General features: G+C 41.4%; 1 protein-coding gene and 1 pseudogene across 2 annotated transcripts in view; one reads left to right on the top strand and one right to left on the bottom strand.

Moving 5' to 3' along the window:
• Nucleotides 1-16,773, top strand: part of SV2C (synaptic vesicle glycoprotein 2C) — a 280,950-nt gene that overhangs the window by 106,696 nt on the left and 157,481 nt on the right. For both annotated transcript variants that reach the window (XM_012462138.2, XM_012462136.3), the window contains exon 3: nucleotides 9,786-9,966. In XM_012462138.2, coding sequence (XP_012317561.1) covers nucleotides 9,786-9,966 — 181 coding nt within the window. The remainder of the gene's footprint in view (nucleotides 1-9,785; nucleotides 9,967-16,773) is intronic.
• On the bottom strand, nucleotides 8,885-8,949 carry LOC135275002 (small nucleolar RNA SNORD36; annotated as a pseudogene).

Raw genomic sequence — 16,773 nt, forward strand, 5'->3', positions numbered from 1 at the left:
ATGGTAGTGGAATGAAGATTAAGGATACTGCATTTGATTTAAAAAAATAACACCCCATCTCAACCCCCATTGCTTTAATACTGGGTTCACTTCTCAGCACTTTTAATGAAAGAATTTAATAGAACAAGTACTGAAGATTTCATGCTGTCATTTGTAATTCAGACACAGAATCTGCAACCAGTAATGATAAGAAATAGCAAATTGTGGATAACGAGGAGATGTTACAGCCTACTTAGCATCTTGGGTGGGGGGCAGGGACAGCTGGAAAGGGACAGTGGCCCCTGGAGTCAGCCTTCTATGGACTCTTATGGAGTCTGGCCAAGGGAAGACCACACTCAGCCAACCATTTTGGGGTTCGAGGAGCAGGGACAACAGGGCAGCAGCTGTGAAAGCTTATACATCAGTGAGTGGATGAGGAGTGTCCATAAGACGCCAACAAGGGAGAGAGACCCCACTCTTAACCCCATGCAGACAGAAAGGAAAGACTGGCCCAGTTTTGCAGGACTAACTGACCCAACATCTAACCTAAACCAAGCATTTGACACAGAAGGAAGCTAGAAGACTGGCCTGAGATCTTAAGTCTAGTTAGGGGGAGATTAGAACTAGTCCAGGGTCCCTTGGACCTCACTCCAGGGATTTTTCTAATATAAAATGAAAAAAAAAAAAAGACTCTTTCTTAGAGGAAATAGGAGAGAGGGGGCTGTGAATGCTAGAATTGACCTTAAGAAGGTATCACTTTTAGTGTTGCCTTTAGTAATAAGAAAAACCAATTTTCAGTGACTATTCCAGTGGCTTATACAAACCTGATTTCTTTAAGCACAAAGCATATCTTTAGAGGTCTTCAGAGGCGTGGTAGAAACCCCTTACCTGACTAAATTAGGTCTGGTAATTAGTTGGTTAGTAGAAAAGTTGGTAAAAGCTGGAAAACATGTAAAATATAAATATGTATGTAAACATGGGGTTTTAAATATAAGCATACATTTATTTGACCATCTTTGGATGCAGAGTTAGAAACTTTTCCTTTGAGATAGGCTCTTCAAACTGGAGTTCCCCATTGTTTTCTTTGCATTACTACAGTTATTCTGTGGCTTTGATTTTTAGTCTTAAGTTTCTTTAAAGTGGAGTGAGACCTTAAAGACACATGTGCCGCAGTCTGAGCATAAGATCCTTCATCTTAATGATTTTTCTCAATCTTTTACAGTTGTATTGCTCAAATTGCAGTGATTTTCTTTTGCAAGTCATCTTCCCTAAGTCCTTCTTACATTCACTTTCACAAAAATAGCTCCATTTCCTTTCAGACTCATATTTTATTTTTTATGTGATTTGTATTAAATTAAATGCATAATTAATAACAAACAGAATTGGCATAAACAAGCTGAGTACAAACATAGCCAACTCTTGCGAAGTACAAAGTGCTGCTCATGGAAGCAGAAGGAAGATGGGTGAGAGAAAGGAAAACACTTTAAGTGATGGTTCTTGATGTGGTTGTGGGAGGGTTGGTTACTTTACTGAGTTGATAAAATGAAAACTGGCCAAGTAATGTTAGAGGGAAAATTATTTGTAATGGTTGTTAAAGCACAGTAAGGCAGACTTTATTCAGAACCATCACAACAGATGTAGGGACCACTGCAATAGGTTTTGCAGTAGAGAAGAGAGATCAGGCTCAACTCCTAATATGAAAAGGAAAGGTATGAATTTAGAGTCAAGGATCAGGATGGGAGAGTTAGCGGATAGAAAATTACCAAGAGGGGGTCTACAGCCAAACCACCCTGAACATGCCCAATCTCATCAGAAAATTACCAAGAGGAAACATAGGGGTAAAGGAGATTTTGGGTAAACTGACCTAACTGGATTCTTGCTGAAGACAGACCAGGATGATCAGACATTGTCTCGGGGATGGGGGAGAATGAGGAATCTGGTCAGATGTTGAAGACAACCAGCTATCTAGAGTCAGGGGTTCAGGCTAAACTGACTTGGCAGGATTCTTGCTAAAATTGGGCAATGTAGAAATGAACACAGAAGTCCATACATCATAGTCTAGTTCAGAAGAGAAGTCCAAAGACTAGAGTTTGGTCAAGGAGAGATTGTGTGTCAGTGGGCCTCTACTGTAGACATACCTCAGATCTGTGGAAGAAACCCTATCTTTGGGAAAATAAATGCACCTACTTCTTGTGAAAGAAGTAATAACATCTAAAAGATATGAAGCATAATTTGGGTAATAAAGCCTTATTTAATGTGACAGTCCATATTATTCTTTTCAATGATTTCCAGAAATGTTCTTGTCATTCAACAAAAATCTATTTTTATTTTTCTTTGACTCAAAAATTTTGTTTTAACCTAAGAAGATCCCCATATAAAAAGTGAGTGTGATTGTCACCTCATGGATATTATCAATTGTATGAGTCAATTCTTACGCTGCTGTAAAGAAATACCTGAGACAGACTAAATTATAAAGAAAGGAGGTTTAATTAGCTCAGTTCTGCAGACTATACAGGAAGCATGGCTGGGGAGGCCTGAGGAAACTTACAATCATGGTGGAAGGCAAAGGGGAAGCAGGCATGTCTTATATGTCTGGAACAGAAGGAACAGAGAGAACAGGGAGGTGCTACACAGTTTTAAACACCCAGATCTCATAAGAACTCATTCACTATCACAAGAACAGCAAAGGAGAAATCTGCCGCCATGATCCAGTCACCTCCTACCAGGCCCCATCTCCATCATTAGTGACTACAATTTGACATGAGATCTGGGCAGGGACACAGGCCCAAACCTGATTATTCTGCCTCTGGCACCTTTCAAATCCCATGTCCTTCTCACATTTCAAAATACAATTATGCCTTCCCGACAGTCTCCCAAAGTCTTAACTCATTCCAGCATTAACTCAAAAGTACAAAGTCTCATCTGAGACAAGGCTAATGCCTTCCACCTATGAGCCTATAAAATCAAAAACAAGTTAGTTACTTCCAAGATACAATGGGGGCAAAGACATTGGGTAAACACTGCCATTCCAAAACCAAAAAAGCCAACCAAAAGAAATGAGCTACAGACCCCTGCAATTCCAAAACCCAGCAGGAGAGTCATTAAATTTTAAAGCTCCGAAATAATCTCCTTTGACTCCATGTTTCACATCCAGGTCACACTGATACAAGAGATGAGCTCCAAAGGCCTTGGGCAGCTCCACCCCTGTGGCTCTGTGGGGCTCAGCCCCCACAGCTGCTCTCAAGGGCTGGCATTGAGTGCCTGTGGCTTTTCCAGGCACACAGTGCAAACTGTCAGTGGATCTACCATTCTGGGGTTGGGAGAATGGTAGCTTTCTTTTCACAGCTCCACTAGGCAGTGACCCAGTGGGGACTCTGTGTGGGGTCTCCAACCCCACATTTCCCCTTCACACTGCCCTAGTAGAGGTTCTCAATGATGGTTCCACTTCTGCAGCAGACTTCTACCTGGACATCCAGGCTTTTCCACACATCTTCTGAAATCTAGGCAGAGGTTGCCAAGCCTCAACTCTTGCACTCTGCACACCCACAGGCTTAACACCACATGAAAGCTGCCAAGGCTTACAGCTTGTACCCTCTGAAGCACAGCCTGAGTACCTAGGACCCTTTGAGCCACAGCTGAATGTGGAGCACCTAGGATGCAGGGAGCAGTGTCCTGAGGCTGCACAGGGCAGCAAAGCCCTGGGCCTGACCCAGACCCACAGAACCATTCTTCCCTCTTAGGCCTCCAGACCTCTGATGGAAGAGGCTGCCATGGAGATCTCTGAAATGCCTTTGAGGCCTTTTTCCCATTGTCTTGGCTATTAGCAATCAACTCTTCTTATGTAAATTTCTGCAGCCTGCTTTAATTCCTCCCCTGAAAATGAGTTTTTCTTTGCTACAGCATAGCCAGGCTGCAAATTTTCTAAACTTTTACACTCTGCTTCCCTTTTAAATATAAATTCCAGTTTGGGGTCATTACTTTGTTCATTCATATAAATCTAAGTGTGGTATATATATATTTGATGGAATACTACTCAGCCATAAAAAGGTACAATGGACTTTGGGGACTTACGGGGAAGAGTGGGAGTGGGGCGAGGGATAAAAGACTATAAATATGGTGCAGTGTATACTGCTTCGGTAATGGGTGCACCAAAAACTCAGGAATCACCACTAAAGGACTTACTCGTGTAACAAAATACTGATGTACCCCAATAACCTGTGGGAAAATAAAAATTTAAAAAAAAAAAAAAGCTGCTGGGCCACATCTTGAATGCTTTGCTGCCTAGAAATTTCTTCCACCAGATATCCAAAATCATCTCTCTCAAGTTCAAAGTTCCACATATCCCTAGAGCAGAGGCATAACGCCACCAGTCTCTTTTCTAAAGCATAGCAAGAGTGACCCTTACTCCATTTCCCAATAAGTTCCTCATTTCCATCTGAGACCTCCTCAGCCTGGAACTCACTATCCTTATTGCTATCAGAATTTTGGTCACAACCATTTTAAAAGCCTCTAGGAAATCCAACACTTTCCCTCATCTTCCTGTCTTCTTCTGAGCCCTCCAAACTGTTCGAACCTCTGCCCATACCCAGTTCCAACACTGCTTCCCCATTTTCAGGTGTCCTTATAGCAATGCTCCACTTTTTCATACCAATTTTCTGTCCAAGTCCATTCTTGTGCTGCCATAAAGAAATGCCTGAGAATGGGTAATCTATAAAGAAAAGAGATTTAATTGGCTCACAGTTCTGCAGGCTGTACAGAAAGCATGGCTGAGGAGGCCTCAGGAAACTTACAATCATAATGGAAGACAAAGGGGAACCAGGCATGTCTTACATGTCTGGAACAGAAGGAGGAGAAAGAAGGGGAAGCAGGCCTGTCTTACATGCCTGGAACAGAAAGAAGAGAGAGAAGAGGAAGGTGCTACACACTTATAAACAACTAGATCTTGTGAGAACTCATTCACTATCACAAGAAAAGCAAAAGGGGACTCTACACCCATGACGTAATCACCTCCTGGGCCCCACCACCAACACTGGGAATTACAATTTGACATGAGATTTGGGCAGGAGCACAGACCCAAACCTTGTCATCAATCAATTCATGATACCAATACAGAATGTTTTTCATTGAAAATCAGTTCATAAATAAATGGTGCAAGGAATTCTAAAGTAAGGCATTAGCCATGGATAACTGAAGTGCTTAAAACAATTTTTAAAAACTGATGGGCTAAAAGTTGCTATGAGAAAAACACTACATAGCATTTCCTAAAACTGTTCTGTTTTATTAGAATATGGTTTAAATGGTGTTAGAGGGGAAAGACGTGTCCCCTTAGGGATTGTCAGAAAGAATCAAAAGCAGCTTAGCAAAGAGACAGAAATGTAAATGTGATATTTATCAGGGGAAATGAGGGTATGATTAAATAAAATGAGACCAGCCTTTATGTCGGAAAATAACTTAATGAGGAAGTCATACTTGAGGTCTTTTTGTCATCTTCTGACTGGCCAGGAATGGCCTTCACTAGAACTGAGGTAGGAAGAGTAGGTTGAGTTTATTTCTCAGGTCAGGTTCAACCTCCTGCAAGTCCAGCTGAATTAAAGTCTTCATTAAATTCATGAAAGGATACAGGAATCACAGACTGGCCTCTTTTAACATCGCTGTCCTGGAATTGAGTGGAAGGTCTGTCTCTAGTTCTGAGGAAGGCAGGTCCTGGGGAGGTGACAGCTTCTAAGTCCACAGCTCCTGCTTGCCCTTTTGAGAGCTCCAGCTCATCTAGCACGTTTTGCCTGTTTCACATCTTTGGAGATAAAATATTCTGTAGCCTTTATCTCTTCCCCTCAAACATGCATTAAATAAATACAAACTTTAAGTTAAAAATGTATTAGAAAGATTGTCTGTTTTATTGGAAAGCACTCCCAGATTCTAAGATGGACACAGATCGCTTTGGGGTATTGTTCAAATGCAGACTTTGAGTCAGTGAGTTTGGAGTGGAGCCTAAGAGTCTACATTTCCAGTAAACTGCCTGGGGCAGGGGATGGGTGACTGGTGTCACTGGTTGAGGAGTCATACTTTGAGAAGTGAGGATCTAAAAGTTCTGGCTTCTGACAACCTCAGTTTTCTCACTTGTAAAATGAAAGGCTTTGGATGAAGATAACTTTTAAGTCTACCCGTCTGTAGCATCTCAAGGCGCAGACAGCAGAGAAGGCTGGCGATTGTCCAGAACATGATCTCTGCTCTGAGTTTTCAAGGACTCCACGTTTTATAACACTGTGAAGCTAAATAGGAAAAGTGAATGCAAACAGGGAAGGAAATACAGTTTATATTCTGACAATCCCAGAGTGATTACAATTACTCACCTGATGCCTTTGCCAACATTCAAAGGTTTGGCTTTAATTAGATCACACAATCCACAATTGAACATTCTAATTGTGCAGTGTTTGTCTCAAATAAGCTATTGGGTTGGATTAATTCTTTCCATAGTATGCCCAATGGAACAGTTCAGTTTTCAATACAAATTAAGTGTAGTCACAAAAGATTACTACCTTTAGATCTTAAAAATGTTTTTAAACAGAGTGCAAGTAAATATACAGCTTGATGTGACATTTTTTATGCGAACCATGTGAGTCTGGTAGGAATTTAATACCACCTTGAAATCTTTCTTACCCTTCGGATTCCCCACTGATGTTTTCTTGTTAGTGAAATCTTCCCAGAGACCACATGAGAATGAGTGGCCAACTCCCGCCCCTCTGCTCCCATTTACATTGCTGTTGGGGTACACACAACATAGCTAGGCTTCAGCTCATTTTGTTTTGTGTCTCTTTGTGTCCGTCTCTGAATTATGAACTCCTTAAGCCATCCTGACAGAGTAGGAAGAAATGACTTGGAGCACAGGTACACGAGTTTACATTTCTGCCTGGTTCTGTCCTGATCATATGATCCCAGGAGGCCATGGATGTTTCACTGCCTTAGTTTTTGATAAGCCACTTTCCCCAGACAATAAATCCTACCCTCTCATGAGTCTGAAAGTTCAAATGCCTTCAGGGACAGGGTGGTAGGAGGAATGCAGAAAGCGGTGGATGGTGATAGTCTAGGGAGTAGTAGGGATCTTGGTTAACCTGCATTGCCCCAGGATCTCAGATGCACTTTCTTTAAACACAACAGAGTTGAGCTCAAGCAGAAACTAACACCCAGCTAAAGACCTTGCTTCACATCACCTGGTTCCTGGTTTGCACATAACAGGGGTTCCCAAGTTGAGCTTGGCAGAAAGAACAGTGGCAATATGCAAAATAATTAATAACAAGGATAGCCAGGGGATCAAAATAACATGTTTATAGCTCTAAGCATTACCCTGTATCATCAAGTTTTAACCCTTTAGTTGCTGGATCAAGTCCAGGATTTCCCAGTGAATGGGGCCAGGGCAATTGAGCCTGGTCCAATGGATTATCAGCCCTGAGAAAGACCTCCAGGCTTTAGTCAGAGAAACATCATTTCACAACCCTAGCTAGCCACTTAGTATCTGTTAGATCAAGTTGAATAATCTGTTTGAACCTCAGTTTCCTCATCTGTAAAATGGGTTAATAAAAGTCACTTTTCAGGACTGTGGTGAGGATTAAGTGAACCAACATATGGAATGCTCCTCAAAGAGTGCCTGGCACAAACAGATGCTCACTCAGTGAAAGTAGTAGCAGGGGCTGTTTACTATTACCATTAAAAGATAATACGTGGTTATTGATTGAATGCAGACAACTTGTCTCTGTGCTGCCCATGCTTTCTATAGTCAAATAATTCAGGTGGATCACGCAAGGTCTTGGTTTACTGTTGCCATCGTGGTGGCTTACCACAGGGCTCTGGGGCTAAGGAGACGGGGGGGCGGGGTGGTTCTGAAGGATGTAAGGAGAAAGGGATGGGGGAGGCTTTGTTCCCAGGGCTGGAGCTTTAAGAAAGGCTCCCAAGTCTTTAGATCACAGCAGCCACAGGCCACTCCTGATCTATAAAAGCTCACTTTCTGATTTGTAGGCATTTTAAAATACATAGATATTCTTATAAAGAAGCTTAGCTAGTGGTTATCTTCTGAGAGGCATGAGTGGCAAACTTGAGCCTCTTATGCTATAAATAAGAGATCTGCTACATAGGCATTTCCCTGGGTGAATCCTTCTGCTTTTGGAATCCCTCACGCTGCACCGATACATTCTCTAAATTGTCTCCTGGACACGCACTGGGTCTTATGATAAGAGTAATCTCTATTGAGAAGGATGATCTGTGCATAGTCAGCACCATAGTAAAGAGAAAAATATACCCTCCACACCCAAGCAAAGATTGACCACCCCATTCTCTGTAGCACTCCAGTCTAAAAAAAGACAGCTTTTATTTTGTCTTCTTTTACAATTGCTCACAACATTCACCATTCACTGTAGCTGAGTGTACTCAGCTATCTGCAAAACAGCATCCCTGCATTATTGATGTGAGGGTCATGAAACCTTGCCAAGAGTTTTTTCCATATTGCTTCATTAACTGTGTGTTTACCAAACTAGTTTTAGGGTAAATGTTTAAGATAGTTCCAAAACTAATCTAAAGCAAAAAATAAACTAATGGTTTTTTTACATTTTTACTTAAATGCTACAGAGTATCTTGAATGTGCCTTTGAAAATGATTCTTGGGTAAAGCATCAGAAAAAGTAGAAATGGAAACAGAAGAAGTAGCAGTTTCCCTAGTGCCACTTCCAGATACAACAGACCTTCATTTGCTATTTATGCCATCTCCCCTAGACATTTCGCACCCTGGTACAAACCCTCTTGAACTAACGTTTGCCACATGGAATATTATTTCATCCTGAGAAAGATTCTGGCAGGGCCTACGGCAGGTCTGCTTTCTATTTTTTTATTTTTCTTTTTATTCTTTTCATTTTTCCTTTTTTCCTCAGATAAAATATGACCACATGGTTAATTCAGGTGAAAAAATTCTTAACCATCATTGGCAAATGTCTGTTTTTTTTAGAAGAAAGTATATTAGAAAATTCAAGTATATAATATATCAAGACAAGAGGAATATCTATCTGACTCTGGATTTTCCATTTGTTTCCCTTAGGGACCAAAGCCAACCATGATAAATTTATTATTTCCCATCATACTAAAGTCCATTTCTTTCCTTTTACCCCTTGACTCCAAGAAAGAGTCTTCTCTTATGGGCAAAGTTAGAAACTATTTTAAAATTAACTCGTATAATCTCTAAACTCACCTTTCCTAACTCCCATAAAAGCAAGGGCTTCTAGGAGGGACCACGGAGTAAGAACCCATGGAGTCCTCTAGAGGGGTCTTGAGAGTCTGGCATTGGCCCACGTCATTGGCTATAGGCAGAGATTTGAAGCAGTATGGAGGATCCACTGTGGCCTGGGAGCCCTTTACTTGGTCTCCCATCTTGACCCTGTCATGGTGCTAGGCTGGGCATTTGGACCAAAGGTAACTTGACTGTGGGTCACATGCAAGGATGGCTCTGTATGGTGGTTTCTCATGCCTGTCTGCTGTGTACCCATCCCCACAAAAATAGACTGAAACATGACCATTTGGTCTTGTTGTACATGCAATGGTAAAGGAAATGACTTCTCATCAGCCCATGCAATTGGTCATGGCTGATGGTAGCCCACAGAGCTTACTCTTCAACTTGAAAGCGGATTACTATGTCCTGAAGGTAATATTTTTAAAGGAAATTTTTCCCATGCAAAATGCTGAATGTATTTTGTTCCTTGTTCACTTGCTGTTACATGTGTCATTGACTCCCAATCTCTGATGTGTTTCTTTGTTTTCTGTGTGTTGCAGGCAGCATAGTGTACCTCGGGATGATGGTGGGGGCATTCTTCTGGGGAGGACTGGCAGACAAAGTGGGAAGGAAACAGTCTCTTCTGATTTGCATGTCTGTCAACGGATTCTTTGCCTTCCTTTCTTCATTTGTCCAAGGTTATGGCTTCTTTCTCTTCTGTCGCTTACTTTCTGGATTCGGGTAAGGTTTTCTCCTTCATATTTTATAGTAATGTGTTTATTCTTTGTAATTGAACACATTCTCCACTCTAGAGAACCTCATTAGCAGGAAATTATCCCTTCACATATCTCCTTCCATATCCTCATGTCAGCCCTAGAAGCCGCAATGCTAGTTCTTAGAAATATAATTATCAACCTTTAAATCCAGGAGAGAAGGGAACACACACCTATATTTTCACAGCCGATTGTTTTAGTGTTTTACTTCTAGAAAATGGGTACTGTTTTCAATGGAATGCCATTTCTATGGTAGAACACATCCATACGTATATGCTTCTGAAAATTTAACTTAAGCAGGAAATCGCTCTGGTCCTACCTGTTATGAATGAATTAAAGGTTTGAACCATTTGAGTGTGCTCGTAAATTCAGGATTAGAGTGTCTCAAATAAATGATGTTTTATTTATCTATGTTAAATTGGCATATTTAACTAGATAGAAAGCTTCCTTGAGATATAACTTTTAGTAAGTTCCTGACTTCTGTTGAATTAACAGAAGTTGTGCCATTACCCAGATGCAGTGGTATAGTGTAGCCGATGGTGTAGTCATTTTCTTTAAAGCACTTAAAACACTTATTACTATACTAACTGAATCCATAAGCATAGAAAAACCTAATAGCTCAATAAGGAATATATGAGAAACTTTGTTTCAATAAGAAAAAAAATAGTAAAAATATAAGATTTTTGTAACAAATGGGTACTAGGCTTAATACCTGGGTGACAAAATAATCTGTACAACAAACCTCCATGACACCAGTTTACTTATATAACAAACCTGCACATGTACCCCTGAACTTAAAAGTTAAAAAAAAAGAAAAAATATATATATAATTTTTGATTCATGATTGAGAACTTAATGACATTTTTTGAAGATATCTAACACAAAATGAATCTGTATGAATAATTATTTTTTGGAAATTAATGAAGAAAATGAGGGGAACAGAGCTAGGTTATAAACTTTAAAAGCTATCAGTTGTGGTTGTTGGTGATACACCACCACAACCTACAAGGGGGAACACAGTTCTGTGAAAAGAGGTCAGAGGACTATAGCATGTCTTTCTTAATTATGTACAGTAGCATTTCCCATAGCTCCTCATAGCCACATTCTGCACACAGTGAGCACTTAGCAATTACTGGACTAACTTGCACAAATTTTAGGAGATTTCCTTAGAGTGAAGACAGTGTATTTCAGTAAACCAAGATGGCTGGAGAGTTTGGAAAAGTGTAAAATATTTTGTTCTTGGAAAAAACTATTCAGAATCAATCATTTGCTTTGTAGCAGTGGAGAAAGGGGAGGGGGGCTTTTTCTCCACAGGGGAGCCCCTTGGTGCTCAGTTTTTGTAAGACTGGATACATAAGCCGCTGACTTGGATTTTGGATCATGTACTCACAGGGTTTCAGCAGACCTAAATGTTGAATGATTGAATGAATGAATGAAGGAAGGAACAGATGTTATTTGGAGCTATTTGTTAAAGGACATTCTCAGTGAGTAGGTCCATAGGATGAGACATTCTTGCCACCAAGAAAGGCCAGGCTTCCTTCTCCCTTTTATTATCGATGTAATACCACTAGCCTATCAAGAGAAGACTAACAGCATAGGTGCTGAATATTCCAGTCCTTTCGGTTTGCAGTCTTTTTTGGGAAATTTAAGCAATATCTAAAGACCCAAAAGTACCTGACTATTGTCACATTATTGTGGCAATTTTCATTGCCAGTCTGGATTGTGACATGGTCATCCCAGCAGTCTGTAGAGAAAAGATCCATTGTGGTGGCTGCAAAATATGCCAAACTAATGGACTGTCCAGAAGCGAATTAAAGGACAACATAAAAGCAGAGACAACTTAGATGTATTCTTGATATCCTCCTCATTCCTGCTGCAGACAAATCATTCTTCAGCCTGCAGTTCAGGATTGCTGGGGGCTGGGAATCAAGAAATCCACGTGTGCCCTGCTCCTGCCCTTTATCATGGCATCCTAGGAAAGTCATGCAGGCTCCCCTGCCTGATTTTTCTTTTGTAAAAGATATTAGGACTTTGCATTCTTACCTTGGGGTGTTAAAGTCAAATGAGATGATGTTTTAAAAGTACAAGGTAACAAAAGCCAAAATAGACAAATGAGATCTAATTAAACTTAAGAGCTTCTGCACAGCAAAAGAAACTGTAATTTGAGTGAATCGGCAACCAACAGAATGGGAAAAAATTTTTGCAATCTACCCATCTGACAAAGGGCTAATATCCAGAATCTACAAAGAACTAAAACAGGTTTACAAGAAAAAAACAAACAAACCCATTCAAAAGTGGGCAAAAGATAGGAACAGACACTTTTCAAAAGAAGACACATATGAGGCCAACAAACATATGAAAAAATGCTCATCATCACTGGTCATTAGAGAAATGCAACTCAAATTGAGATACCATCTCACACCAGTTAGAAAGGCAATCATTAAAAATTCTGGAGACAACAGATGCTGGAGAGAATGTGGAGAAATAGGAACACTTTTACACTGTTGGTGGGAGTGTAAATTAGTTCAACCATTATGGAAGACAGTGTGGTGATTCCTCAAGATCCTAGAAATAGAAATTCCATTTGACCCAGCAATCCCATTACTGGGTATATATCCAAAGGATTATAAATCATTCTGTTATAAAGACACATGCACACATATGTTCATTGCAGCACTGTTTACAATAGCAAAGACCTGGAACCAACCCAAATGCCCATCAATGATAGACTGGACAGGAAAAATGTGGCACATATACACCATGGAATATTATGCAGCCATCAAAAACGATGAGTCGCATCCTTTGTAGGGACATGGATGAACCTGGAAACCATCATTCTCAGCAAACTGACACAAGAACAGAAAATCAAACACTGCATGTTCTCATTCATAGGTGGGTGTTGAACAGTGAGAACACATGGACACAGGGAGGTGAACATCACACATTGGGGTCTGTTGTGGGGGACTAGAGGAGGGACAGTGTGGGGTAAGGAGTTAGTGAGGGATAACATGAGGAGAAATGACAGTTATAGGTGACGGGGATGGAGGCAGCAAACCACATTGGCATGTATGTACTTATGCAACAATCCTGCATGTTCTGCACATGTACCCCAGAACCTAAAGTGCAATAAAATATATATATATATGTATTTTTTTAAAAAAAGGAAAAAAGTACAAGGTAGAGAAGATAAAGTAGGATAATGTTGAGAAACACTCACTCATAGTTTGGCATTTCTTATTTCCTTTATTTCTCCTCCTATACATTTAGCTAAGCTGTCCTGTGCTGATTGCCTCAGAGTGACAGCAGGGGAGGAGGCAGAAAGGGACCCCTTTCTGGCTTTTAAATTTCAAATCTTGCCCATGCAAGAAACAGAAAGGCCTAAGCAGGGACAAAAGATTTGGGAGAAAACGTGGCAAGTAAAATGAAGCATAAATCAAGTTAATCTCTATAATAAATGGTGAGTACCTAGGCTGGGGGCAGGGCTGAGAGGGAAGTCATGTGAGCTTAGTTACCTTAGTCCAGGTGGCAAAACCTCTACAGAGTTTTGTGGGATCCAGTGGCTGAGAGGACTTGAGAAATGAAGTTATTAAGGAAAATGAGGGAAGAAATCTGTATTGGTCAGCATTCTCTAGAGAGACAGAACCAATGGGAAAGAATGGATAGTTTAGATAGATAGATAGATAGATAGATAGATAGATAGATAGATAGATAGATAGATAGATGGGTAGGTAGATAGGAGAGAAGACTAATTAAGGCAATGGCTCACACAATTATGGTGACTGAAGAGTCCCATGGCAGGCTTTCCTGCAAGTTAGAAATGCTGAGATGCCAGTAGCATGGCTCAGTACAAGCTTGAAGGCCCCAGAACCAGCGAAGCTGATGATATAACTCTCATTCCAAGGCTGAAGGCCTGAGAACTCAGGAGGCTGCCAGTGCAGGTTCCACAGTCCAAAGGCCAGAGCCCCTGGAGATCTGTTGTCCAAGGACAGGAGAGGAAGGATGTCCCCGCTCCGAGAGAGAGAATTAGAATTTCCTCTGCCTTCTGTTCTCTCCAGGTTCCCAGCTGATTGGATGGTGCCCACCCACACTGAGGGCAGACCTTCCCCACTCAGTTTACCAAATAGCATGCCAGTCTCCTCTGGAAACACCCTCACAGACACACCCCAAAATAATGCTTTACAGCTGCTAGACTTTGGGTGTTTGACCTTTCCAAATCTCAGGTTGATATTTGATCCTTGGTGTTGGAGGTGGGGCCTGGTGGGAGATTTTTAGTCATGGTGGTGGATCTATCATGAATAGATGAATGGATCTATCATGAACAGATTAGTTCCCTGAGAACTGGTTGTTTAAAAGCAAGCCTGGCACCTCCCAGCCCTGTCTTTTGCTTCCTTTCTCACCGTGTAATCTCTATACATGCCAGCTCCCCTTTGCCCTCTGCCCTGAGTGGAAGCATCCTGAGGCCCTCACCAGATGCCCAATCTTCCAGCCAGCAGAACCGTGGGAAAATAAACTGCTTTTCTTTATAAATTGCCCCACCTCAGGTATTCCTTTATAGTAACAAAACGGAGTAAGACACCAGCGTCTAGGTATCCCTTAATCCAGTCAAGTTTACACATGAAATTGACCATTGCAATTTCTCTTCTTCACCAAAGTATATGGGCTATTTTACTTTTGCTTGCTCTGTGAAGTGCTACCTCCATGACCCACGGTGTTTCTCAGCAGCTCTAGAGTTTATCTGGGTACTCTGTCTCTGAATCTCTGAGGGGTCTCATCAAGGTCTCCTTTTCTCCAATTCCATTCCATTTAACTCAAAAAACATTGTAACACTTACTCTGCCCACTGGAACCATGCAAGGCCTTTCATGCATACAGTGAGCTCCCACCTCAAGCTGCTTACAGTCTGTACAGACAGGCAGCTTCCAGTCCCCACCTTCCAAGAATTAGAGCCTGAAGAGAGGTCAGAAGGGCTTGGGAATCTCACAGAGGAAGGAGAAAACAATAATAAAATTATGAATAAGAAAATTTCCATTTAAATGGTCTTGTTTTCAAAGGCATGTCATATTTAAACCCTTCGTAACCTATTACTTCTGAACTCAGTACAGAAGCAGCTGAAGTTTTATATTTTCTCTTTTTATTTAAACTTTCTTTATTAAAACTTAAGCCAGAGAATTAAGATTCTTATCCCACAGACCTTAAATAAAACACCATGTTGTATCTACTTAGTTAAACAGTACTCTCCAACCATATCTGATCCAGTTTTTAAACTGAGAAAAACTAGATGAAATAACGTTCCAAAATGTTGGGAATGTTTCTTTTGTGGGCCGCTGGTGCACAGAGCCCCCACGCTCCACGCATTTCCTAGGAGTGCAGTACTTCCCATCCTTTCTGCTTTGAAGTTTCTTCCCCCAGGGTCCTCCCACTCACAGCTTCCCAGAGGCATTTCCTGAGACCACACACCCAAGGAGTCTCACGTTGTTTCCTGTTCGGTCTCCTTGGTAGCACTTATGATAGATGCCTGAAAATATGTCCTTTTTTTTTTTTTTGAGACGGAGTTTCGCTCTTGTTACCCAGGCTGGAGTGCAATGGCGCCATCTCGGCTCACCGCAACCTCCGCCTCCTGGGTTCAGGTAATTCTCCTGCCTCAGCCTCCTGAGTAGCTGGGATTACAGGCACGTGCCACTATGCCCAGCTAATTGTTTGTATTTTTAGTAGAGACGGGGTTTCACCATGTTGACCAGGATGGTCTCGATCTCTTGACCTCGTGATCCACCCGCCTCGGCCTCCCAAAGTGCTGGGAATATTTACTTTTTAATGTGCTGCTTTCTCTCCTCAACCAGCATGTAAAGTCCAAAGGGCTAGAACGGTCATGTTCCTCTACATGGCTTAATTGCCTATGGCAGGGTGGGCGTGGTTATTGTTAAAGACAGTGGAGTTCAAGCAGCAACCAGCATAGTCTGACTTGCAGCCATTTGTGGCATTGGCTAATCATGAAGCGAAATAGATAGGAAACCTTCTCAATTCTTACCTGATTTGTGTAAGTAGAAAAGTTCTATGACAAGTGGATGAAAATCTAACTTGAGTCAAAAAAACAGAGTCATGATCCTTCCATCATTCCCAGACTGGAGCTGGTTTACAGACCCAGAACCAACTGAATGAAGGGGAGGCTGGGCCTCCTTGAGGAAGGATCTTGGTACTCAGCTAACTGTTTATACTGTTAGTCTTTCTCCCAGCTTCCCCAAAGGGACTGAAGGCCTTTACCAGGATGAGTGCACATGGAGAAAAGGGAATAATCAGACTTCTCAGGGCTTGTGGACACTGGCTCTAAACTGACACTAATTCCAAGAGACATAAAATGTCACTGTGGTCAACCAGTCAAAGCAGGGGCTTATGGAGGGCAGGTAATCAATGGTGATTTAGCTCAGGTCTGTTTCACAGTGGGCCCAGTGAGTCAGGCCCTCAGTCCATCCTGTGCCTAATTCCACAGTTTTGGACTGCGTAATTGGAACAGACCTCAGCAGCCGGCAGAATCCCCACGTTGGTACAGGAACTGTCCATCAGCTCCATTTACTAGGAATTTTAGAACGAAGAGAAGTTCTAAGTCAGAGAGTCCAGACCTTTCATTTTGCAGATTGAAGTGCAGTGGTGGAACCAGGAATAACTCAGCTAGGACTTAAATTGCAACTAAAGTCATTTTAAACTTGTAACTCTATAAATAAGTAAACTGTACATTCTGAATCCAAGGTTTACCTGTCTTTGTGTTGATTTTATAAAAAATG

The sequence above is a fragment of the Aotus nancymaae genome, unplaced genomic scaffold (assembly GCF_030222135.1).
Source record: "Aotus nancymaae isolate 86718 unplaced genomic scaffold, 86718_ANA_hifiasm-v0.15.2.pri h1tg000014l, whole genome shotgun sequence".
Taxonomy (NCBI): domain Eukaryota; kingdom Metazoa; phylum Chordata; class Mammalia; order Primates; family Aotidae; genus Aotus; species Aotus nancymaae.